Here is a 24,560-nt window from a genome sequence, read left to right on the forward strand (position 1 = left end):
ACACTACTATACGAGTGATAGCAAGTTTGGAAGATGATGGTGGAAACTGCAATTTGAGACCAAGCTGTTAGCCTCTTTTGAAGTCTTTGAACCCATTTTACTAGTTCCATCATGATGACAACAAGGTCTTCGTATTGTAAGAAGTGACTGTAAAATCAAGCTTTCATCATACTAAGAGCCATGGGATTTCGTGATTATCAGTGGCCGATATTCGAAGTCCTACTAGCTGAGATATCCTCGAAGAAGGTCAAATGAAGGCAAATGATGTTTCCTAGTGACTCCGTCACTTTCAATTGCCTATTTTCTATCAATGCAGAGAAAACAATTACTAGGTGATTGCCGTTGAGTAAGTATTTTGCTTGCAAGGTCAAGTATCTTGAGCGCATTTACTGTTTCACGCATGGATTTCCAAGATCCCGGTAACAATGTCTATTCTGTCCAACTTTGCAACTATTCGTCCCTCATATCTTTCTGCATTCCCTATTTTGTTCCATGTCCACTACAATAAAATTGATTTCATAGGACCGTTTAGTCTGGTTTAGATTTCTATAGTTCCTCATTGGTCAATTTGTGATGTTTCTGGACGGCGCCAGACCCTCCCGGTTTTTTTTTGGCAGGCGGTGGTGGACGCCTCGACGATCCGATCTGACGATATACATTTCGGACTTTCAATGCAATCTGATCGCAATGTTGATGCAGCCATGATAGACAAATGCATGAAATCTTCCAGTTTGAAATGAGCCGTATCAAAATGACATGAGCTCCGTACAGCCGCATACGCCATGGACTTCAACGCGCAATCTGATTCTCGCCCACCCCGGCAATCGCCTCATGCGCTGCCCGAATCGGGGTTCCCAGGCATGCTGGATGCCAGCATGGCGGACGCTTGGCTACATGAAAACCCACAGGCTGATTGGAATGCACTGGATGACTTCTTTTTCTGTTCTTCGGATCAGACAGACCTCCAGTGGTCTCAGTTGATGGGTATTGACTCAATGGAGACGTCGCGGGCAAATCAAGTTGAGAATATTACATCTCAACATCACGATGCTGCCGACGAGCTAGTGCAAGCTGAACGAGAGATTTCTGAAGCAATCTATGATACACCTCCATTGCAAAGTCTCTCAAATGTTCCGCAGTGGCTCGATGGAGCATATCGTCCAGCGGCACCTTGCAGCCATTGCCGCAGACATCGACTGCAATGTCTGATTCTCCGAACGACACCGGCAAACCCGAACCCGGTAACTTCTTGCTCCAGTTGTGTCGCATTATTTCGAGAATGCAGCCTCGCCAAAGGAGAGAAGCGACTCCCGTCTCGTTTTGAAACTTTCTCTCCGGTATTAGGCCATCTCCATGGCTTGCCAGAGAATGCAGAGTATGGCGTTGGGGGTGGCCAAGGGGACTCCTTTGAAAATGAATCAGTAGCTCCAGGAGATATTGGGTTGGGATTGGAGCCCACAGAAGAACGCAAAGAGTCCAAACAATTTGTGCGCAAAGGTGCCAGGGTTTTACGAGAATGGTTTTATCAAAACCAAGAGTATCCATATCCAAGCGAGGCCCAAAAAGATCATCTTTCAAGAGAGACCGGGTTCTCACAAAAGCGTGTTTCTACCTGGTTTGCGAACGCCCGTCGCAGGCAAAAGCAAAAGATTCAGTCGTCGAAGCAAACCTCGAACTCCCGTTCTCGCGCAGGCTCCCCATTAGTAACAAGTACATTGAGCTCTTTGACGCCGATGGAGCGTTGGAAAGCGTCCCCACCCGAAGACGAGCCTGTCTCGGAATTAGCTATCCAAGACGCAATTTCTCTGGGCATATCCAACCCTGAAATTGGGGCCGATCCATTCCATTTCGATGGATCTGCAATGGACTTGTTCAATTTTGATGAAACATCCTCTCACCTACCTTCTTCCGCTTCCAGCTTTGGAAGCAGGGCTTCAGAGACCTCAGAAAGTGTCTCATCAGCCTGGAGTCATCAATCTGGAGAAAGTAGTATGCCTTTCCCACTCCTCCCAAAAACATCAGGTACCCGACGCGGCCGGCAAAAACTTTCATCGAAAACCAACAGCAACCAATACCAGTGTACATTTTGTACATCATCTTTTCGGAAGAGACACGACTGGGCTCGACATGAGAAAAGTGTACATTTCCAACTTGATTCGTGGATCTGCACGCCGGATTTGAATAAGCTTCACCAACTTTATGCAAGTTCAATGTCAGCATGTCCTTTTTGTGACGCTCTGTATCCAACCCCAGCCCATTGGGACGAGCACGAATTTTACGTCTGTGCCGAAAAATCAGTAGCAGACAGATCTTTTGGCCGCAAGGATTATTTATGGCAGCATCTTCGAAAATTTCATGCTTGTACCAAAGTTCCTGCTGAAGGCCTTGATGCTTGGAAGGGGTCTGTGAGTAACGTCCAAAGTCGCTGTGGATTTTGCAACCAAAGTCTGCCTACTTGGCCTTCACGGGCTGAACATCTAGCTGCGCATTTCAAAAAGGGAGCTCGGATGGAACAATGGCAGGGCGATTGGGGGTTGAATGCAGATTCTATGATGAATTTACGCAATGCTGTCCTGCCATCACGTAGATCTCTGATGTCAGAATCTACTTGATGATACTAACTTTTTCCATCACAAGGACTTCTTCAATATATACACTACTTTTCCGCAAAATAATTAAATACTCAATATAGCTCCAATGCAATAATAAATCGGTAATTCGTTGCACTATTCATGTCCACATTCATGCGACAGTCTGCCACTCACGAGTGTACCAAGCTCCTAGACCCAATGCGAACAACACCAGACTCCCATCTCGCATCACATCTTTGAAAAGTTGAATAAGCAACCCAATCCCACCTTGTTTCCCACCAATAAAAGCCCTTCCACTAGTCAGAATAACCTCTCCAGTAACGAAAATCAAGAATGGGTTTTGAGCAGTAGCAGGTTTGGGGGGGTGGGCTCCCCGAATGTCGCAACGGATGCTCCGATCACAAATAAGAGGTAGACAGCGACTCCAATCGCGAAGAGCAGATGCAATCCTTTCCAAACCCGCGTGGATTTCTTTTCCTCCTCTGATGGCTGTTGAGTCGCTGCGCCGAGCAGGCTGGCAAGGAAAGGTGGGAGTCCGAGGGCAGATGCCATCGCGCCTAGATTAGGACCAGCCTGTTGTTGGCCTGGCATGGGGCCTGGAGCACCAGGTGGCGCATTGGGGTCACTCGGCATACCACCCAGTAGTGAATTGAGCAGCTTAATTGTAGGATCCTCCATATCCTCGCCCTGCATGCCTTGGCCTGGTAAGCCGGGACCCTGTTCAGGTGCCGATTGACGGAGCATGGCACGGAAGGCTTCTTGCTGGGCCTGAAGGGCGTCATCGGAGGGAATATTCGGTTGCGGGGATGGCGCAAATTGATCTCGTGGTGCGGGAGAGGGTGAAGGGGATATGGCAGGCTGAGGAGAAGGTGAGCCTTCTTCGCGAACTGTGGTGTGGTTTCATGTCAGTCATTGTGAAGGGCCATCATGCGATGAGTGCCAGCCTTGAATAGGCGACTCGGTCGAAGGGGGTTGAGGCTTACGGGACTGAGGAGTGCGACCACTTAGGCTGGTGATTTTATCGAGGCGCGCTGATCCTCCCTCCTTAATTTTGGCCTCGCGACGCTCACGTCGCAGACGGGAGGCCCGCTGAGCTGGGGATTCCTCTGGTGTAGACATGAAGACGGAATTGAAGATGTGGGCGATGCTCTAGTCAGTAAGAATGCGGGATGTTTGAGCTCAGCCAGATCACGGCAAGGGTGTGATGTTGCGGGAGAGTAACGAGGGGAGATCGTGGAGAAAATGCGTTTGAAGAGGGTCGAAGTTGAAGTTCCAATGTTGAAGTGGTGGGCGAAAGTGCCCACTTCAGGTCCCGTGGTGATAAGCGCCAATCAGTACAGTATGGGATCCCATCTTCTATGACAGTGTACTAGAAAAATATTATCATGATGTTAACTGTTGTAATTGATGAAAGCCATCTTAATTTGAGATAAGTAACTAAGAAGCAATGGATACAATCTTTTTCCAACACCATGATGATAATCTTTGAATAATAACAACCGCTGGATATCTCAATATTGCTGATGTACTAGTATACTAGTATCAAGCAAATCGGAACAATATGAGCATTGATGACCACCTAATATAATATTTTCTCTTGACTTCGCTTCTTCCTGAAACTCGATATTTTTCAGTCAAACATGCCGTCGAAATCAGTGTCTGAGTCGTCATCTTCCTGGTCTTCAATCTCCTCGTCCCACTCTTCTTCCGCTGCCAGGATGTCGATGTTTCGGTCATCCAAATCCACCCATCGGAGAGTGATCGAGAAGACTCTCCATCTCATGTGCTCCATTTGTGTAAAGGCGGTTTCGATCGCTGCACCGCGGTCAAGGGATTGCTGGAATAGCATTTCTTTGAGGCCGGGATCCTGACCCAGACCATGAGGTAGCCAAAAGCCAAAGGTTGAGTTCGACATGGGATGTCGTCCATTCTTGGGTGGAGGGCCTTGTCGGTCTGTTGGCTTATGCAAGTGTTGGAAATCAAGGTGCAATTCTTTCAATCGATTGTATCGTGCGACTGACAATTTGCCAAGAATCCCGCTCTGGTTGATCAGGATTAGAGCGTCGTGTATGGGAGTGCGGCAGCGAACGATGACAGTAGATAACCTAAAGCTTAAATGAGATACATGTAAAAAGTCATGGTGGGAGAGTAGAAACTTACCAGTCAACATCGAAAGTCCACGCTGAATATTGCAAGGGAATCTTGTCCTCGAATGCCCGTCGATTCTCGTTGGAGACGAAAGAGAAACAACAGGGGAACTAGGTGGTTATGGACGTATCATCAGTCGAATGAAAAAGGTCAACCGGGAGTGTGAGACAATCTAGATCCACCAGTCCATGATGTCGCAGTAGGCGAAAGACATTCCAGATGGCTGCTTGTCGCATAGCACGCCAATACAAGTTGGCCAGGAGAGGCTCCTGGTCATAGAATTATCAATTTAAAACAGTATCAATTTGGAATAGACCATCTTTACTTTCAATTGCTCTAATGTGTACAACCCATCTAGATAGGTTCTTGAAACAGTCGCCAAAAGTAGCTCCAAATCGATCCATTCACTGCAAGATATTAGTATCCTTAGCTATAGTTGTTCATCTGAAAGTTATTGCCGAGAGTCCCCTGTTTGCTTTCTCAGATCAGGCGTATTCTCGGTAACATGACTATGTAGTAAATTGATGTTGCATCTGCCTATTCACCAGCCCCCTCGATTACTTGAGGCCATCTTTGTACACAATCAAGCATACTTGAGGTATTGACCAGCTCTGCCTTTCGATGGTTACTGGGGATTCGTGAAGACTGTTGTTCCTGCTACAGATTGAAGGCTTCTGAGAACAGAATTGCGACTTATCCTGACCGGCATTCGGCGTGTCAAGCAAGCATTTATTCGAGCTACTAGCTCAAATCCTCAGGGAAGATAAAGAGTTCATCGTCACAAAACCTCTGTAATTCAAGAGTACTCGGCCAGCTACCACGTATGCATGGAATGGGATGCATTTGATTGATGTTGATTTATACTCCCAGTGCTTCGGTTCGGTCTTGGCAACCTTGGATCTGGGGTTCCAACCCCAGATCCATCCGCCGGCTTGCCGATCCCTTTGATTAACAATTCACCACGTACTAGTTAATAGTGAAGTGTTTATCTCTGCTGTTTTTGGCCTTTTTTACCATCACACAAACAGAAGACGAATGGACTAGAATACAGTCATATTTGAATTGCAGTGCGTGGTGCTTGAGCCTCAGCGCTATCCATAGCGCTGAGACTCAAATCTAGTAGCGATGGTCGCGTCTTCTGACACTAATGTAGTGTCCTGAATATAAGGCACCTGAGGCTGGAGGCGATAGTATCTACGATTCAACAGAACGCATTATGAGAAGTTATTTTCGACGGAAGGATAGTTACCTGTTATATCTAGTAGGGTATGCTAGAATAATCTGGCAGCCTATCTGAAATGCAGGGAGCTCGCAGGGAGTGTCTATCCACACTCCATGGTATCCTATTAGGTGGTAGTAATACTATCACCTACCTGAGTACCTAATTAAATAAGTAGGCCATGCCTATTACACACTACGCAAGTACAGACAATAGTAGTCCGCTTCATTCCCCCAGGAATAACAGGTGTGTAGGTTCCAATCCATCCCCGTATTGGACTTGCCGATCTGCATTAGCTCATGAACTACTATGACATCGCCAAACGGCTAGTCATCTGAATAGATCTGCTATCATCACAGGGTTCCCCGGCAGTTTGACTTTCAGCTGCCGATCATTTAATAGATCAATAATCGTAAATCGAATCAAATGTGGGTTGATATCTGACCGCAACATTCACATTGATCGGCAGCTTTTCTCAACAATTCACCTGATGGATCTAGAGTCTGGAAGATGCGACTGAGCTCCAAAAGGTATGAATTACAGCCTATGCGAAATGTACCCCATGCAGTATTTCAAGACGTGACACTGTATCACAACTCCTTTCATGATGATATTATGCATTGATTCAAGTTATGACTGAATAAACAGGCACCTAGTGACATCATAGAATGGGTCTTGTCTAAACGCGACGACTACATGTACAGTATGTGTACTGGACAACTCACGCATTTGATCGTGCCAATTGATTTCATTCCCCGGTTTTGGCATCGAATATTTCTACTTTGAATTTGTAGAGCTACAAATTGGGTTATAGCTGCCCAGTAGAGAATCACCGACAAGATCTAGATTTGGTAATCGAGAACCTGCTGAATGAGCTCACGCGTCGCCAAGAGAGGGATTCCGCCACGCTGACGGTGCTTGGAGGACTGGAACAACAGCACAGCATTTAATGTGGGGGAAATTGCATCTTCCAGGGATTCAATCTCGCAGATCATCCAAATTGGTTGTGAATGGAAATTGGCGAGTCGAGAGAGCGTCATGGCATTTTCCGGGTTCCGCCCGGACCGATGACGTAGTTCTGGGGGAAGCTGCCCAGCTCCAAAAAGATCTTGACCACTTCTCACCATTTGACATTGAAACTACCTTCATTTTCTTACATTGGGATACTCTGAGTACTTTTCAATTCTTTTCTTTCAGGTCCAGTGCAAACGGGGGAGGAGAGAAATCCCCACACTCCCCCATCCAATATTGAACATTCAACGTTTGCATATAGATCACCCGCCACATACCGCATAATCATCAGCCATACTGCCGTAATTTAATCTCCAGAATGGCGAGCAATGGCAAAAAGACCGAATCTCCGCAGCGTCATCGCGTAGGAGAGCACTGGAGTGGTGCTAACCCTGTCCCTACAGTCCAGAAGTTTGTCGAACACCTTGACAAGGAAAAGAAAGAGCGAGACCGCCGAATTGACGAGGAAAACAAAGCGAAGCAAGAGAGGGATCAGAAAATTGCAGACTTCGGAGAAGGCCAGGAAGACGTATCCACCCATAAGGCACGAGAGGTGTCAAAGGCTAAGACCCGGATGGTAACCGACCCAACCACCGGTAGGGAGATTGGGGTGGAGGACCAAGATGAAGAATCTATGGAAGCTGTCAAAAATCCAACAGTGAGTGATCATAGCGGTATAAAAGGACTCAAGCACTAATTTGATTGTTTCTACCAGTTGACGGTTCCCAATGCGAACCTCGGACGACCAACCGTGAGTCTTGACAACCGTAAACACCTTGGCATGCAGTCAGCATAGGCTAATGAAACATATTTAAAGGAAATTCAAACTAGCCATGATCAGGAATTTCCGGAGTACAAAGAGAATCAAGATGTCACTGCGCCTCCAGACCCCATTGCGGAGGGTACAACATCCGATGTCCCAATTCGCGGAGAGAAGACAAACGTGCTATTCCATCCCACCCCGACTGTAACATACAAGCCGATGTTCGACCAATTGGAGAGGCGCGCGATGGGTCTTTGTGTTGGAATTCCCTTAGCAATCATCGTGCTTGGTCGATTCTTCGGGGGATCTCTACTAGGCCTTGTCCCATTGGCCGCATGCATTACAAGCGGCGTCTGGCTATGGGTGCAACAAGTAATCAGGAGTGGCAAGGATATGGAGTGGAGGAGTGAACAGCTTCGTGGTGAAACAGTAAGTCTCTTCAATAAGCAACATATACAGCCAACACGAGATTGACAAAGATCAGGCTACTGCAAACCTCCTACCCGAATCCGTTGAATGGATGAACAGCTTCCTTGCTGTAGTTTGGGGTCTGGTCAACCCAGACATGCTCACACCAATGGCTGATACCATCGAGGATATCATGCAAGCTTCTGCCCCTAGTGTCGTTGAAAATGTTCGCATCGCCGAAATAGACCAGGGAAACAACCCCCTCCGAATTCTTAGCATGCGTGCCCTTCCTGATGACCATGTGGAGAATCTCAAGGAAAATATTCACCAGGACAACATTAAAAATAAGGATCCTCAAGAGGCTGCAGCAGCAGAAGAGGGTGGCGATTACTATAACATCGAGGCTTCCTTTGCGTACCATGCCAAACCAACAGGTGCAAGCACCTCATCCAAGGCCAGCAATATGCACATGCAAATCGTGTTTTACTTGGGTATCCGCGGTCTCTTCGGTGTGCCTTTCCCTGTTTTCGTCGAACTTACCGAGTTGGTTGGAACTGTTAGAATGCGTCTGCAAATGACTCCCGAGCCGCCATTTGCGAAAGAGCTTACTTTCAGCTTGGTTGGAATTCCACATGTAAAGGCAGGATGTGTGCCCATGCTCCGGAAAGGTGTCAACATTCTTAATCTGCCTTTGATCTCTAACTTCGTGAATTATGCTATCGGAACTGCTTGTGCTATGTTTGCTGCGCCTAAATCTATGACAATGGACCTAAGCATGATGCTTAAGGGAGACGATATCCACAAGGATACATTGGCACTCGGTGTTATGTGGGTTCGTATCCACCGCGCCGTTGGTTTGAGCAAGCAGGATCGCCGGGGCAGCGAGGGTGGTGGCAGTGACCCGTACATCAACTTGTCTTTCTCGAAGTATGGCAAGCCCATGTACTGCACTCGAGTGATTACAGATGATCTGAATCCAATTTGGGAGGAAACTGCAGCCTTACTTGTCACACCAGAGTTAATTAAGGCGGATGAAAATCTAAGTATTGAACTCTGGGACTCTGACCGTAACACCGCGGACGATATCGTCGGTAAAGTCGAGCTGCCCATTCGGGAAATGCTGCAACACCCCAGCCGCATGTATCCTCAGGTCTCCAAGCTACAGGGTCTCGATGAGGGCAGTGAGATGCCCGGCCAACTGCACTGGGAAGTCGGATACTTCGGTAAACCCAAGCTACGACCTGAGCTTCGTACCGATGGCAAGAAGAAGGATCTTCCCGAGAATCTCAAAGGAGACCCAACATTCGAGGATGAAAAGGGTACCATTAACAATGATGAGGAAGATGCCGTCATGCATACACCTCCTGATCCCATTTGGCCAAGTGGTATTTTGCACATTGTCGTTCATCAGATTGTGAACCTACAACTTGCCAATATCAAGGGCAGCGATGGAAACCGGAAGGGCAAGGAGTATGAGCCTGCTAAGCCGTTCGGTGAGAACACCGAGGAGCAAGGCGACGACCTTCCTACAAGCTACTGTAAGATTCTGCTTAATGACCAGCTGGTAAGTAACTTTTCCACCTTTTGTTTCATTTTCGGAGAGCTGACCTTGATTTCTTCCTCGTTCCTTTCAGATCTACCGTACACGTCCTAAAGCCGTGAGTTCCAAGCCCATCTTCAATGCTGGAACCGAGCGTTTCGTCCGTGATTGGCGATCTGCCGTAGTGACAGTCACCGTTCGCGATCAACGATACCGCGAGCATGACCCCATCCTCGGTGTCGTCCCCATCAAACTCTCCGATATCTTCGAGACAAGCTCCCAGGTTACCCGATGGTATCCACTAGATGGAGGCGTCGGGTTTGGACGCATTCGAATCTCTGTTCTGTTCCGCCACGTCGAAACGAAGCTCCCTCCACCCATGCTTGGCTGGGATGTCGGTACCTTTGAATTTGCGTCCGACAAAATTGTGGCAAAGGGTTACGGCCATTACGCGAAGATCAAGCTTCGCACTGGAGGCAGCGTGGGCAAGATTACGAGCAGGTTTTCTAAAATGGAGGGCAGCGACGTCATCTACGATACATCCGACGCGACTTATCGTGATTCCTTGAGAATGCCCGTGAAGCACCGTTATAGATCGCCCGTTGTCTTTGAGTTCCATACCAAGGGCAAACGTCATGCTGCTGCATATGCTGTTCTCTGGTTGCAGCATCTAGTCGATAACGAGACGACTGACATTGATATTCCTATTTGGACTACGAAGGCTGGCCCACGTCTAACACAGAATTATATCACGGAAAAGAACTGGAAAGCGAAAGAAGTGCCCGGTCTCGAAGATCTCACTGAGGTTGGAAGACTCCAACTCAGAGCCTTGTTCTCGCCAGGTATCGATGAGTCCCACGAGCAATTCGTCGTCGACAATGACTCACGCGAAACCTTTGAGACCTGGGAAGCGTGTAATGCACAGGGTGTTCGATCCCGCACCGTCTCGAAGGATGTCCCCGAAGAAGTCCAGCAGAAACACGAGAAATCCCTCATCGACGGCAGGGACATTCTCAAACAAGCCGACCCAGCAGAGCGTCGTCGTTGGATTGATCGCGAAGGCCACGACTGGAGCGGTGCATTTGGTCACGACCCGCGCGCCTATACAGATTCTGTCGGGCGTAAAATGGCGGAGCCCGGTCGTGATTCTCCTCCTCATGACCCGGTGACTCCGCCACCATTAAAGGGACAACCTGACTCGGGACAGGCAAATGGTGGACCTAGAGGGGGAGCTCCAGGGGAGAACAATGAGGATGAACAATCGGGTGAATCCTCTGATTCAGACAGTGAACAACTCTCTAACGGTCCCTCGACTATTAGTCCCGCTACAGCTTCCTCGTCACGACCAAGCGTTTCTCAAGAAACAGAACGGTCTAATAAACGGACTGAGCAGCGGCAACAGCGTGGCTTGATGCAGTGGCGTCCAGCGCGTAATGCGCTCTTTGCCAAAGACGAGGCTAAATATGCCGTGAATAAAATGAAGAAGAAGGTTGGCATTGGGGGATTAACTGGGCGTGAGCCTGATGTTGAGACTGAGACTTGAGTGTACTGATATGAGTACATTTTCCCATCAAGTTTGTGATAAGTTATGCTTGGAAATAGTTGTTCACTTTCGGATGTCCTAGTTCGAGAATGTCTTCATGTCATTTAGTATTTTGTACGGCGTTCGTCGGCGCCTAAGATGATCTTGATCTAGTTCTAAACAATATCTCAGCAGTTCTGTATATTCTGGGGAGATAGTCTTTACCGGTACTAGCCCATGGCATCCATGTATGCAGTCAACATGTTTGACAGCTCCTCCTGGTCAGTAGCAGCACGACTGGACTTGCACTGACGCTGCGGTCTGTGGCTGCATGAGCTGCACGAGCTGCGCGAGCTGCACTTCTCATCACTTGCCAAGGGATGGCGCTACGTCAAGTTAATTTGGCACAATTGGCAGAACCATGGAGTCCGGGGTACTGCTATGAATAGAGGTCGAATCGAAAAGGGCCATGAGAAAAATTGATGTATGTCCAAAGGTCTTTAGTATATTAATGATACCGGTAATGTGTAGTAGTGCCCTCATATAACGAGAAGAGGATGATTCGCTAGCAAAGAAAAGAAAAGGATGAAGAAGGGTAAAGTAATCCGCCACCAGCGCCTCTAGCAAACGAAACCAAAGCAAGAAAAACCACACACCACATGATTCATCTCAGCAAGCCCGAGGGAAATGCATCGCAATTATGCGTCTATTAACGACATGTCGGAATACATAGTGTGTTCCTGCCATTCAACTCCCATAGTCATTGGTACTTTGATTCAGGCTGTGATCCCGCTAAAACACACGAGGGCACAGACTGTTCCAATGGTATTGACTGCGACGTCGTATCTGGACTCCCTTCGATAGGACCCAACGTCCACTTCCATTCACGCCGTCGTTTAACACGACTCTGCCGCGGAGTCTGGGGCGTCGACGGGTACGGATCAGCCTCGAGACCATCTAACAACGCCACAGCGCGAACCTGTCTCTCTATGCGCAACGTCCGTCGTTTCTTGCGCTCATCTTTTGAAAGGCATGTCCGAACACCCGTTTCGTCGGCGCTACCTTCGTCGGTACTAGACTCTGAAACGGATAAATTTGTTGAATCCGAGTCGGATTCTGAGGAGGTAGTTATGGCAGATCCCTCCGTTTGCGATTCCGATTGCGATTGCACTTTGGTCGTAACGTTGCTGGCGGTGTGGGTAACGTTCGTATCCGTGCTGGATTCAGCCCCACTGTCTGCCTCGTGCACTGCCTCTTCGTACAATAGATCCAGGTGCTGCGCCGTGTATTTTTCGGTGCGAATTTCTTCCTCCAGATTATGACGGAAGCTTACTGATTTCTTGGCTGGGAAGAAGATCCGGCGTGCGCCTGCGCCGCCGGGTCCACTAGTGCCCGCGGATATGGAGCCTGAGCGTCGACGTGAGGCTCCCTCCAGAGGAGAGTTGCGTAAAATGCTTCGCAGACCGAGGGGATGTGTGTAGGGACTTCGGCTGCCGAAGGATGTGTTTGTGTTTGTGAGGTTGAGGTAAGGGGAGATGGGTTTGCTGGTGTTTAATCGGTGGCTGGATGGAGCTTTGGAGGGGGATGTAGTTGCGGAAGATGGAGATGTGACGTCGTAAGCATTTTTAAAGGTATTTCGAACGGTTGGTGAAGCAGTAGCATTTGCTGTGAAAGATCGCGAGAGACCGGTTGTTGAAGAGCCAAATGTAAGAGGGAGAGAGGTGGTTTGAAGGGTGAGTTTTGGTCGTGATGTAATGTTGCGATGATTGTTGCTTGGGGGCGGTTGTAAACAGGACATGATGGAGGTGCAGGATGTATGTGAAGGCAAATCAGACGAAGAAGAGGGAGTAGGTGGCATCGAGGAAAAGCATGACGTGGTGGAAAAAGAAGAGGGGAGAGAAGAGTAGAGCAACGCAGAGCAGATCTCCAGCGAAGAGAAGAAGTTGAAGTGGCGGGGGTTTGCGCTAAGAATAGTCGGCGCTTGCGATGTCACCGTGATCGACCTTGCAGCCAATACTGGCACCAGGTATACCTTCGCGGGGGGGATAGTATTCAGTCCACCACAGAGGGAAAGGGAAAAAAAAAGAAGTTGAGTTATTGAAAGAATAAATCTTCAATTCAGAAGGCAGAGATTTTTCTTGAGAGGGTTGAACTATTGACGCCACATCCAGCCTGCGCGCGGCCGGAGATGGCGATCGACCTGGATTGCCGCTCTAATTTAATTTTAAACTATTGGAGAATGTCAGACTTGCATTGAACTATTCTATTTCTGTAGAGCTGATCTTCTGTAAATATAATCTAGGAGCTGATTTATTAATTAACGTATTATTAGATTGTCCATACATACAGAGTAGCAGTCTATAACTAAGTAAACAAGTACCTACAATTGTTGACTGATTGCATTCTAAAAAAAGAACAAAGTGGGGCTGATACCAGCATAATAAACACGAGTACGGAGTACATACATAGCAACATAATAGTAAAATATGAGTTAGAATGAATGATCAACGGATTTGAAATTATAGATAATATTGACTAGTCATTATTGTCTCATTTGCCTCTCTTACATTTTCAGATCACTTTAGTTTTGTTGTATAAACCTGAAATGCAACGGAAGTGAGTGGCGTGGTCTGGACACTCCAATGTCTTACTGGATCCATCACTCACAACGTGACTAGTCCTCCATATTCAGTTAGCACGACATCTACTAAATACTGATAGGTGTACAAGTAGTTATGTATGGATTGTATTGAATTAGTCAATCTAAGATCAGCCAACCAAGACGCATTGCGCGTCGCATCTCCGCAAACGGTCCTTTCGAGTCTTTCTTTTTACTTCTAGTTCCTCCCCGTCCCATGGCTCGTCCACCTTCAGCCGTCGGCTATCTCCACCGGTCCACTTCCGAGCCTGGCAGATCTAGCCAGTAACTAGTATCATCTACTACTCATGGACTGAGACAAAAGAGAGCAAGGATCACGAGGTCGTGCAGTGTGAATTAAAACAAATTTTCCGATCTGTAAATAGGCTTGGCATGATACTATTAATGCCAACTTTGGGAGCTGGAATATCAAGCTAACAAACTCACGATCTCATTTTGATACGCCGCCAAGGTTTGTATTCTCCCCACATCCCCTTCACCGTCCTCACAAATGGCTTCTTTCCGAGAAATCATAATCCGGTCTTGAGAGAGCCGAGCGCAGTGATGAATTTAAGAGTCCACCTCCTCAATATGATGCTGCAATAAAGCAAAGAAGGACTCCTGACCATGCTCATCCACTGGACCAGGTTACAATTCAAAGGAAGAGTATCGGCGCAGAACGACCATACTCCCCATAAATGCCGATTTCACCTCGGGGTGAGCTTCAACCTCCGGCTCCGGTCGAGAAGCATGAGTCTCTCCCCATGCGTATAACCCACATGGTCATCGTCTCGACCGATGATTTTCCACAGTCCCTTATCAACAGGGTGCTTTGTCCAGAGATCAGTCGTCTCATTGCGACCTCGATCCGGGCAGAGCTTGAATATAGGTTGCACTTGATCATCAACCCGTCGGATAAAGAGCAATTCATAAAGCATTGTTGCCAGAAGCGTAGTGTACGAAGTCAAGATGTCGTAAGGCATCAAGTCCTCCTGGACCGAAGCACATTTCCTCGATGAGGGCCGCAGTGAGTAAGTCTGCATTCATAATTCTGTATCTGATGGCATCCTGAATGATGCTGGAAGCTGCTGGTTTGGAAGGTCCAATAGCGAGAACTGTGTCGACAAAGATTGTCAATCCTAGGATGAGAAGCATTGCAGCTAACTGTAATAACCTTGATTGGCCGAGTATTGCCATGTGAACTGAATCAAACGAGAAAAGATCATTCTTCATGTAAAGACGGCAATGGGGTGAGCAGTCGTTTGTTGCTATACTGTTCAACCCAACATCCCTCAGTACCTGGAATACTCGAGACAACACCTGCCATCCCCACCAAATAATATGAATATTTGAGCGATTTCGGATACCTAGTGGCCCCTGGTGTATCAAAGACAATCCAAGGATCATCTTTATCCTATTCCAACGTCCTAGGATACGTGTAGTTGGAAGCTGGTGCTTCGTTCATAAAGACACCATTATCAGGCACAGCGATCGCTTGGACACGAGGCGCCTCCTTCAAGGCAACTGACGCTGAAATCTTCAGCTCAACAGCCTGCAGGTACAAACCGCAACTTTCAGCATCTAGGAGTTTTGTTTGGACGTCGGGCGTAATAGTCCTTCACAAAGCTCGACTATCTCCATGATATGGATATCACTTTCTGCAGCTCAGCTGCAGCTAGCGTCAGGATTGGACAACGCAAATCATTTGGGCCTGCATAGGCGCATAGGCGAAGCACTGTAATGGCTCACATGACTAGCATTATTATTGAATTGACTAAAATTGATATCTTTATAACCCTGAGAAAGGCCCTGGTCGTTTAGCGAGATTGAGGTCAATACCTATCAGATGGTCCGATTAATCTAGCTAGATTAGTCGAGCCATCTTGGGCTTTGCTCTCCACGGCCAAGACAATCATGCGTTCGCCCCGCTGTCACGCGGAAGAGGATACCTTGCAATCTCTCATATTTGTGTTATTTTGTATATTTAATTGGCTGAATTGAATTGCGAGAATGAGATGGGAGGCGATGAGGGGTTATGTTTTATATTGCATCTACCTACTGGCAGGCCTTTGAGTGCAATAGCAGGTACTGTGGTACTCGCCCATATATTTATGTCAGGCGACGTTCAGCACTAATTATCTACGACTATAGATAGGATTGATTCGATTTGAACAATCCTGTTAGAACCAAAGTACCATATTTTAATTCAAACAGTAGAATATTTCATCTTTTCCCGGCCTTGGAATAACCTCCAAACAAGTAACTAACTAATTCGTGATGTTGGAAGATGACTAAGATTTCTGCAGGCCACGAACCCGTCGATCTCGGCACGAACCATTCCAATTTCTACCAAGAGGCAATCTCGACTCAAGGTCAGAGTCGGGTCTAATCCACGGCTTTGGCTCTGGCTTACGACCAGAATCCATGGAGATACCGGCGTAAAATCAGGGTCAATGGCTGCGCCACCAGTGCGCGACGACCGTCGCATCGTCCTTCACCTGGTAGGTAATCTATCGTATTTACTTGCTGTGGAGAAACCCAGGTTAACAAAATCAGGACTATGATTGCTTTTATGCTTCTGTGTTTGAAGTGGAGCAGCCTGCCTTGAAATCTCAACCTTTGGCAGTCCAGCAGAAGCAGATCGTTGTTACCTGCAACTACGAGGCCCGCCGTCGCGGGTTACACAAATTGCAACTGATCAAAGACGCCAAACGCATCTGCCCGGAGGTGGTGATCGTCCTAGGTGAAGATCTAACGAAATTTCGGGATGCATCAAAAGACATCTATCATTTCATCCGGGGCTTTATTTGGGGTGGCCGTGTCGAGAGGCTAGGTTTTGACGAGCTGTCCCTCGATGTCACTGAAATGGTGGACTATAACATGGATTTGCTAAATCGAAGTAATATGGAATCCTCCTTCTTCCACCTAGACAAAAGTGACCCCACTATTGGATTTACATACGATGCCACTGGATTTCATGGTTTTACCATTCCGCCGCAGACAGGGGAGTCCTCAGGGCCGGCAAATGAAATTTCGAGACTTGGGGTGAGACTGCTCATAGGCTCGCATCTTCTTTCACATTTGAGAAGCAAACTTGAGTACGAGAAAGGCTTCACTGCTACGGGTGGAGTCTCGACATCCAAATTACTGGCCAAGTTGGTTGGCAGCGTTCATAAACCAAACCAACAAACAACGCTGGTTCCGCCGTATGAAATGGCCCATGATGGTTCAGAGAGCAACGTGATCAGATTTATAGACTCCCATGAGATCCAAAAGATACCTGGCATTGGGTCACGACTAGCACAGAAGTTGAGAGCAAGGGTCACCGGACGGGATATCGGCGAAGGAAAGGTTACGGTGCGAGATGTTCGTTTACACCCTAACATGGGCCCACCACTACTAGAGAAAACCCTCGGTGGACCAGGCGCAGCAAAAGGTATCGGCCAGAGAATATGGGGGGGTCTTACATGGCGTGGACAATACCGAAGTAACGGAAGGCAGTGATTTACCCTCCCAAATAAGTATCGAAGATACATACGGCCGTGGGCGTCTTGATAGTATGGAAAATGTGCGGCGTGAACTTACAGTCTTGACTAAAAGTCTCCTCCGGCGAATGAGAGCCGATTTGGTCGACAGGGGCGATGCTAATGCCGAGAAACCACGATGGCTGGCCCACCCACGTACCCTGCGCCTATCGACGCGACCGAGAAATGCACCAGAAACAGATGGAATTCGGACATACAACTCCAATCGAATCTCGCGTTCAGCACCACTGCCAAGTTTTGTCTTTAATTTAGATGAAAATCTCGATTCATTGGCCGAGCGGATCGTTCAAGATCATGCCATGGGAATGTTTCGCAAATTGCACACCGAAAAGTCTGGATGGGACCTTGGTCTTATGAACATTGCAGTCACAAATATGGTCGAAAGTGCGGGAGATCAGAAACAAAGCAGTGGTCGAGATATTGGGAAAATGTTCCGTCAGCAGGAAACGGTTTTGCGAGAGTGGACTGTATATGAGTCAGATGATCCTCCGACGCTGACACCTGATGTACATGTGGATGAGCAATGTGGGTGGCAAGATGAAGACGGCGACGAAGACCAAGATGCGCCACTGTTAAGCATCGAGTGTTCTATTTGCGGGGCTCCAATCCCGCATTTTGCTCAGCAAGCGCATGCGCTATATCACGTTAGCGAGGAGAATTGACCACACTCTAAAAAGAATTCTCGGATTCAGTAGGAGGCGAGAGTCCAGACACATCGGACAGAGAATTTCCCCGCGAATCACGGCAGCTGATTTCTTCTTAACGAAGACTCGAAAGGTCAAGCGGAGCGAAGCCAAGCTACGGAGATTGATCCTGTACGAACGAGTTCACTTAACGCGGGAATAGGTCCGGCATACACTAGATTGGGCCAGGGCTTAGCGCCGACTCAAACTGCTCTTGAGAGAGAAAGCCCCGTGGGTTATTACCAGAATAGTACACATGATAACCTTTCCATGTATTCTTGGCGAGACTGATTTTATTGAATCCCTGGCCGACAATTATCCGTGCGGCGCTACGCAAGGAAGACAACGACATTTTGCTAGACAGAGGAAGAGAAAAATTGAAAGATAGCCTTTTACGTGGTGAGTCAAAGCTCAACTCCAAAGGGATTATAGTTTGAATGGCAGGTGGATTTTTGCGAACGAAGAGGAATAAAAAGCGACGTGGTGAAAGGAAGTACACTAGTTGAGGCTGGGGTGTTGCTCATTGGAGAAGTGGCTTGAGTTGGTGCGATGCGGGGAAATTAGACACTTTTAGTGTGGACTTCAAGGAGTCAAGGCTCGACCCCTGATGGGACTCTTATTATCTTGAGAGTATTGTATAGCCAGAGAATGTGCAAGTTTCCAAGCATGCTATTTGATTTCAACTCAGAATTAGATGTTGTAGCTCAGTTTCCAAAAGAGTGGTGCTTGATACTGTCAGCCATTCTAGCCCTAATTCCCGAGGGCAGAGTGTTGGTAAAACTTGCATGTGCGTGGCGTCTACCTGAGAGAATTAATATACAACCCCGGTCCAAATCCTCCAATCAGAAACACACGTAGGACCGACTCTTTGTTTCTTCTTTCCACCACCGTACGACAACTTTGGAAAGGAATTAGACGGTGTTTCCACTTTCGTATGTTGTTCGCTAGCTAGCGTGGGATTTGACCCCCCTTGTCGAGCATCGAGCTGGGGGTCCCCCAGACTCCTGGGCTTGGCATTTTGTTGAAAATTTGCCCCTTCTCGTGTAGTAAAATACTACATTACATAGCCTGCCCCGAGTTTTGTTCAACTCTGTGATCGTGGTTCGTCTTTGCTGGGCGTGAAGGGCCTTTCTGGGCCCCAAGTGCCTTTGGTCGAACGCATCGACCTGTCATTTCATCATCAAAGCCGAAATAAATGCATAGCTCGCACTTTATAGGATTGCGAGTTTGATCGTCTGACGCCTATCATGTCTAGCGCATCTGAAAATGGAATCATCGGTGAATACTCGGGAAATGACTTCGTTGTCAAGGCTACGTTCACGGTGTTCCTAGGGATTGCTCTCTACAATTCGATTGAGCTTATGGTACTCATTTTCGCTTCGTTTCGTCGTTATCAAGGTCTATACTTCTGGAGCTTGCTGCTGGCCACAGTTCTCGGAGTGATTCCACAGTCTATCAGCTTTATACTGAAATACTATAATATCGGCCCACTTTGGTTCTCCATTACCTTGTCGACAATTGGATGGTATTTCATGGTTACAGGACAGGCCCTTGTCTTATTTTCGCGCCTCAACATTGTCGTCCAAGATTTAACGATCAGCCATCGCGTGTTAGCGATGATCATTGTCAACGCAATTATCCTGCACGTTCCAACAACAATTTTGACCTACGGCTCCAATTTTGTCAGAACGTCTGTCTGGGTCCATGGCTATACTATAATGGAAAGAATCGAACTCACGGGATTTTCTCTTCAAGAATTTATCATCTCCGGCCTATATATCTTCAAAACAGTCAACATTCTCCGCATCTCACCCCCGAGCGTCCACGGCCACAACCCGAATCGCAAAATCATGTACCAGTTACTTGCTATTAACGCCCTCATTATTGTCATGGATATAGTCCTGTTGGTCTTCGAATATCTCAATTATTTCGTCATTCAAACAACCCTCAAATCGGCAGTTTACAGTATCAAACTGAAACTTGAATTTGGTGTCCTCAGTCGTCTTGTTTTCTTGGTGCAGTCACATCAGTATTGGCCACGAGAATCACCCCGTGTATACGCCAGTTCACGCCCGGCACCAATTCGTGACAATTTGGAATACCATACATTTCTGGACGACTCTCGAGATAGTCCTGAATATGTGTCGTCGCCGAAGAGCTGTGAACTAGCTATTTCGCATCATATACCTTAATGAGAAGATAAAGATATGCCATGGCCCTGAAACCTGTCGAACATACAAAGTGCATTTCCAAAATAATGATTATCATTGAAAATCAAAAATACTAGCATTGAAGACATACTACTACTAGTAAATTGGAACCGTTACAGGAGCGTGAGCACCACTAAAGGGCCTCAAGATCCAATTAAGGGGAACTCGTACTAAGTATGCCAATGCACTGCTCAGGCTTCTGAGCTGCCAAAAGAAGCTCGTTAAATACCGGACAACATGTAGAATGAAGAGTTCTGGATACAACCCAAGTATCACCTGAGGAGCTGAAAGTGTTCCCGAAGGTTTACTGGTCTAGGAGCTTTCTACAATGGCTAGATCTCAGATTATGCAGGGGGTCGATAGGAATGCATTATCGGGATATGGTTCGCAATATTCTTGGCGCCAATTGCATTGTCCAGTCATTGTCGGTATTGAATTGAAAAACCTACTTTCAGTACATACTATGTAGTTATAGTTATGTATAGTTAGTATACTCCGTACATAGTATTCAGAGTACTATATTATAATAACCTCGATTACCCCCCTTTGGCTTTGGGTAACCTTGTGATATAGATCGATAGTAAGCTCGTCGATGCACGCCCACAAAAGCCTATATAAATGCAAAAAGTTTGATAGAGCACTAGATCTAGTTGCCGACAGCACAAAGCCATGATAGACAAAGCGTTGGTAATCTAAAGATCTATTCTGCCTGTTCGGAAGACTCGGGAGATTGGCAGCCACTGACCAGTCTAAACCCTTGGCAGATCAACCTGGAGCGGGGATTTGGCTAGACGTGACACTCGGTGGGTCAGTGGAGCAACAGAATGGGCCAGCTCAGCCCCGAGTGATTATGTATGTGTCCGCCACACTTAGTGGAGGGAGTTATCAGCCGTGGGCGGCAATCTGGTGGATGAGAAGAAAAGGGACTGGAGGAAAATGGTGGGGAAGGGGAAACCAGAATGAACCAAGGGCCAGATGTGTATGAATCTAATTCTGAAACCATTGAAATAATAATAGAATGGGTAGTCTTAGATTATTGCCATTTATACAAAAATGTTCTGAAAGTAAAAAAGAAAGAAGAATCGGAAATGTCCTCACGTAAGGCTTGCCAAGGCCAAGCCTGGCGGATTCCTCGCTTGGCACCACGACAGCCCATTCTGTTGCCTGCTTCTTCTCTTCTATCAACCCCCATTTCTTCTTCTGAGCCACACTCTTTCGTCGACCTTTGACGCTTTATTCTTTTTACTTTCGTTCAGATTTATTCATATAAAACACTCCCCTCGGAGGATTCCTGCATTCACTTCTTTCGGCGTGGCTGTGTCGATCCCGACTTCTCCGAGACTTGGTGGACCCCGTGAATCCCTGAAATCTGCTTCCCCATGGTTGCCTAGGTCCCTTGGGAGTTGATTGAAACGACCATTCCCTCCCATATTCTCCTGGGTTGAACGTTTACAAACATTTGGGCCATGAAGTTCTCAAGGAATTTCTTGCCCGTGATCGGTGCCATAGCGGCTCTGATCGCGCCAGTTCAAGGTATGCTATGCTCTTCCGCGTCTTCGAGAAACCCTTTGAAACTCTGTTCGCTGACAGCCTCCCAGCGCGATCTCGCGCCTCACAGGCCATTCGTCAGCTTACGCCAATCGATAATGCTGTCATCCATACCTCCTCTCATCAAATAGACCACACGTCTCAATTCGATCTCACCTTTGAGTTACATCGCGATGGCAAGCGGATAAAATTAGAGTTAGAGCCGAACCTCGACATTCTCGCCGATGATGCGTCCGTGCGGTACATTGATAGTGACGGTAACTGGAAACATGAACCCATTAATCGGAATGATCATAAGGTCTTTCGTGGCCGCGCCTTGGTGGGATCAGGCAAGGGAAGATGGACTCCTGCCGGCTGGGCAAGAGTGAATATCAGACGGGATGGCCCTGAGCCACTCTTCGAGGGTGCATTCAGTGTTGATGATAATAAGCACCATATTGAATTACACTCCACGTATACCGCCAAACAACGATCGATCGATGCCGATGTGGAGGATCGCGCATACGACTACATGTTAGTTTATCGGGACACTGATATGATCAAGGGCCACGTCGAGCTCAAACGATCTCTCGATGATTACACCGGGTGTCAAGCAGACAAACTTGACTACAACGCGGAATTGACCAACTCCCTTTTTCCGGCTGGAATGGATATGGCCGACGGTCAGTGGGGATTCAGCCCTCTCAATTCCATGTTTGGCATGAGCAAGCGTCAGAACGATGTTGGCGGCGTATCCGGTAGCTCCGGAGGTGTGAACCTCAAGAAAACAATTGGAGATACATCGGGATGTCCCAAAACGAAGAAAGTCGCGTTGATCGGCGTGGCAACCGACTGTGAAATGACGAACCATTTCAAGTCCAACTCTACCCCGAAAGATGCTGCGAAGGAATGGGTTATCAACTTGGTGAACACCGCTTCGAATCTATACGAGGATTCTTTCAATGTGTCTATTGGGCTGCGTAATTTGACTATCAGCGAAGCTTCATGTCCCTCGACCGCCAGTGATGCAACGCCTTGGAATATAGGTTGTGATAGTGGAAATATCACATGGCGTCTGAACGAATTTTCCAAATGGAGAGCAGACCACGAGGACAACAATGCCTATTGGACTTTGATGACCGGCTGCCCGACTGGTCAAGAAGTTGGCGTGTCATGGATGAGTCGTCTGTGCTCGTCGGGTCTTAGCAGCAGCGGCGATAGCTCTGTCACTGGTGCCAATGTTGTGGTCGGCACTTCGGGAACGACCTGGCAGATCTTTGCACACGAGACTGGACATACCTTTGGTGCCGTGCATGATTGTGACTCGCAAACGTGCGGAGAGAGTCTCGAGGATTCATCCCAGTGTTGTCCACTGACCTCGTCAACGTGTGATGCCAATGCCAAGTACATCATGAACCCCTATTCCGATTCTCAAATGACGAAGTTCTCACAATGTACGATTGGAAACATCTGCGCGGCCATTGGTCGCAACAGTGTCAAGTCCTCATGTCTCTCCGACAATAAGGGTGTCGTGACAATCAGTGGCAGCCAATGCGGCAACGGTATTGTCGAGTCTGGCGAAGACTGTGATTGTGGAGGCGAATCTGGCTGCGGTGACAACTCTTGCTGTGACGCCAAAACCTGCAAATTCAAGGGTAACGCAGTCTGCGACGACTCCAACGACCAATGCTGCAGTAAATGCCAGTACGCTTCTGCAGATACCGTTTGCCGTGCCAGCACCAGTAAATGTGACAAGGAAGAGAAGTGCGATGGCAAGTCTAGCTCGTGCCCTTCAGATGAATATGAAAAGGACGGCAGTGATTGTGGTAATGGCCTTAAATGCGCTAGTGGTCAGTGTACCAGCCGCAATTACCAATGCCGTTCTGTGATGGGCACTTTACTGAACAGCAACGACACCTGGGCCTGTGATAACACCAACCAACCATCGTGCTCTCTCGTCTGCGGCGCCCCCAGGTCTTTCACCGAGTATTCATATGGTACTTGTATCGAGATGAATCAAAACTATCTTGATGGAACGCCGTGTGAATCAGGCGGTACTTGTGAATCTGGTCAATGCAAAGGTTCTTCCGCTGCAGGCTGGATCAAAGATCACAAGAATCTTGTAATTGGTATCTGTGTTGGTGTCGGCAGTCTGATCCTCCTCGCTTTGCTCTTCTGCATGATCAACAGGTGCCGTATGGCCAAAGCCAAACGTCGCATAGCCAGAAAACCTCGTGGTGCACCCCCAATGGGTCGTTACGCCGTGCCTCCTCCTAGTGGTCCACCGCCACAAGGCCAATGGTATGGCTATTCAAATTATGGATATCAAAACGTCCCTCCTCCTGGGCCACCTGGACCCCCGCCTCGCTATGCGTGATGACCACTATATCAATCTTTTTCTGACGACCTGTTTTCTTTTCACTTTCGCATTATTTGGATACAATGGAATGCTTTGGAAGCGGCCCTGGAAAGGTCTTGAATCCTTTTTTTGGCGTTATTGAAATTCGGTTGAATGGGCTAGGGAGATCTTCATATCTCCATACTTGTTTCTCTGCATTATGATGCTTCTCTTCTTGTGAATCTGGTTAATGTTCGTCCTTAAAGCAACTTATAATTCTAGAGGGAACAATCTTACCTACGGATTGATCCATAGATGAAGCTGGTATCTAAAGTTGTCTGCTAGATTGGCCGGCCATGAATAAGACTCGATGCCATTGAGAGAATCACTTAAAAAACATAGTAGTTTAATCAACAT

At 47.5% G+C, this 24,560-nt stretch overlaps 11 protein-coding genes across 11 annotated transcripts; 5 read left to right on the forward strand and 6 right to left on the reverse strand.

Moving 5' to 3' along the window:
* Positions 1-782: 782 nt before the first annotated feature.
* N7469_010493 (homeobox domain-containing protein) lies at positions 783-2,612 on the forward strand (the record flags this gene model as incomplete). The annotated part of the gene is made up of 1 exon (XM_056649398.1): positions 783-2,612. One exon carries the CDS (start codon positions 783-785, stop codon positions 2,610-2,612), a length of 1,830 nt encoding a protein of 609 aa, XP_056496529.1.
* A 306-nt stretch (positions 2,613-2,918) lies between these two features.
* Positions 2,919-3,710, reverse strand: N7469_010494 (uncharacterized protein; the record flags this gene model as incomplete). Its single annotated transcript, XM_056649399.1, has 2 exons — positions 2,919-3,478; positions 3,575-3,710. The coding sequence occupies 2 exons, from the start codon at positions 3,708-3,710 to the stop codon at positions 2,919-2,921; spliced, it is 696 nt and encodes a 231-aa protein (XP_056496530.1).
* A 511-nt stretch (positions 3,711-4,221) lies between these two features.
* On the reverse strand, positions 4,222-4,730 carry N7469_010495 (uncharacterized protein; the record flags this gene model as incomplete). The annotated part of the gene is made up of 2 exons (XM_056649400.1): positions 4,222-4,696; positions 4,717-4,730. 2 exons carry the CDS (start codon positions 4,728-4,730, stop codon positions 4,222-4,224), a joined length of 489 nt encoding a protein of 162 aa, XP_056496531.1.
* A 2,070-nt stretch (positions 4,731-6,800) lies between these two features.
* N7469_010496 (uncharacterized protein) lies at positions 6,801-7,265 on the reverse strand (the record flags this gene model as incomplete). Its single annotated transcript, XM_056649401.1, has 2 exons — positions 6,801-7,097; positions 7,248-7,265. The coding sequence occupies 2 exons, from the start codon at positions 7,263-7,265 to the stop codon at positions 6,801-6,803; spliced, it is 315 nt and encodes a 104-aa protein (XP_056496532.1).
* Positions 7,266-7,288: 23 nt separating this feature from the next.
* On the forward strand, positions 7,289-11,223 carry N7469_010497 (C2 domain protein; the record flags this gene model as incomplete). Its single annotated transcript, XM_056649402.1, has 5 exons — positions 7,289-7,627; positions 7,685-7,720; positions 7,787-8,161; positions 8,217-9,704; positions 9,775-11,223. 5 exons carry the CDS (start codon positions 7,289-7,291, stop codon positions 11,221-11,223), a joined length of 3,687 nt encoding a protein of 1,228 aa, XP_056496533.1.
* Positions 11,224-11,962: 739 nt separating this feature from the next.
* Positions 11,963-13,000, reverse strand: N7469_010498 (uncharacterized protein; the record flags this gene model as incomplete). The annotated part of the gene is made up of 1 exon (XM_056649403.1): positions 11,963-13,000. One exon carries the CDS (start codon positions 12,998-13,000, stop codon positions 11,963-11,965), a length of 1,038 nt encoding a protein of 345 aa, XP_056496534.1.
* Positions 13,001-14,767: 1,767 nt separating this feature from the next.
* On the reverse strand, positions 14,768-14,995 carry N7469_010499 (AMP-binding enzyme; the record flags this gene model as incomplete). The annotated part of the gene is made up of 1 exon (XM_056649404.1): positions 14,768-14,995. One exon carries the CDS (start codon positions 14,993-14,995, stop codon positions 14,768-14,770), a length of 228 nt encoding a protein of 75 aa, XP_056496535.1.
* A 259-nt stretch (positions 14,996-15,254) lies between these two features.
* N7469_010500 (AMP-binding enzyme) lies at positions 15,255-15,600 on the reverse strand (the record flags this gene model as incomplete). The annotated part of the gene is made up of 2 exons (XM_056649405.1): positions 15,255-15,456; positions 15,590-15,600. 2 exons carry the CDS (start codon positions 15,598-15,600, stop codon positions 15,255-15,257), a joined length of 213 nt encoding a protein of 70 aa, XP_056496536.1.
* Positions 15,601-16,293: 693 nt separating this feature from the next.
* Positions 16,294-18,047, forward strand: N7469_010501 (putative DNA polymerase iota; the record flags this gene model as incomplete). Its single annotated transcript, XM_056649406.1, has 3 exons — positions 16,294-16,341; positions 16,397-17,276; positions 17,338-18,047. The coding sequence occupies 3 exons, from the start codon at positions 16,294-16,296 to the stop codon at positions 18,045-18,047; spliced, it is 1,638 nt and encodes a 545-aa protein (XP_056496537.1).
* Positions 18,048-19,315: 1,268 nt separating this feature from the next.
* N7469_010502 (uncharacterized protein) lies at positions 19,316-20,260 on the forward strand (the record flags this gene model as incomplete). Its single annotated transcript, XM_056649407.1, has 1 exon — positions 19,316-20,260. The coding sequence occupies one exon, from the start codon at positions 19,316-19,318 to the stop codon at positions 20,258-20,260; it is 945 nt and encodes a 314-aa protein (XP_056496538.1).
* Positions 20,261-21,818: 1,558 nt separating this feature from the next.
* On the forward strand, positions 21,819-24,182 carry admB (uncharacterized protein; the record flags this gene model as incomplete). The annotated part of the gene is made up of 1 exon (XM_056649408.1): positions 21,819-24,182. One exon carries the CDS (start codon positions 21,819-21,821, stop codon positions 24,180-24,182), a length of 2,364 nt encoding a protein of 787 aa, XP_056496539.1.
* Positions 24,183-24,560: the final 378 nt, after the last annotated feature.

Source organism: Penicillium citrinum (assembly GCF_028827155.1).
Source record: "Penicillium citrinum strain IBT 23319 chromosome Unknown utg000009l:1.0-4274883.0:1.0-4276374.0, whole genome shotgun sequence".
In the NCBI taxonomy this organism is placed as follows: Eukaryota; Fungi; Ascomycota; class Eurotiomycetes; order Eurotiales; family Aspergillaceae; genus Penicillium; species Penicillium citrinum.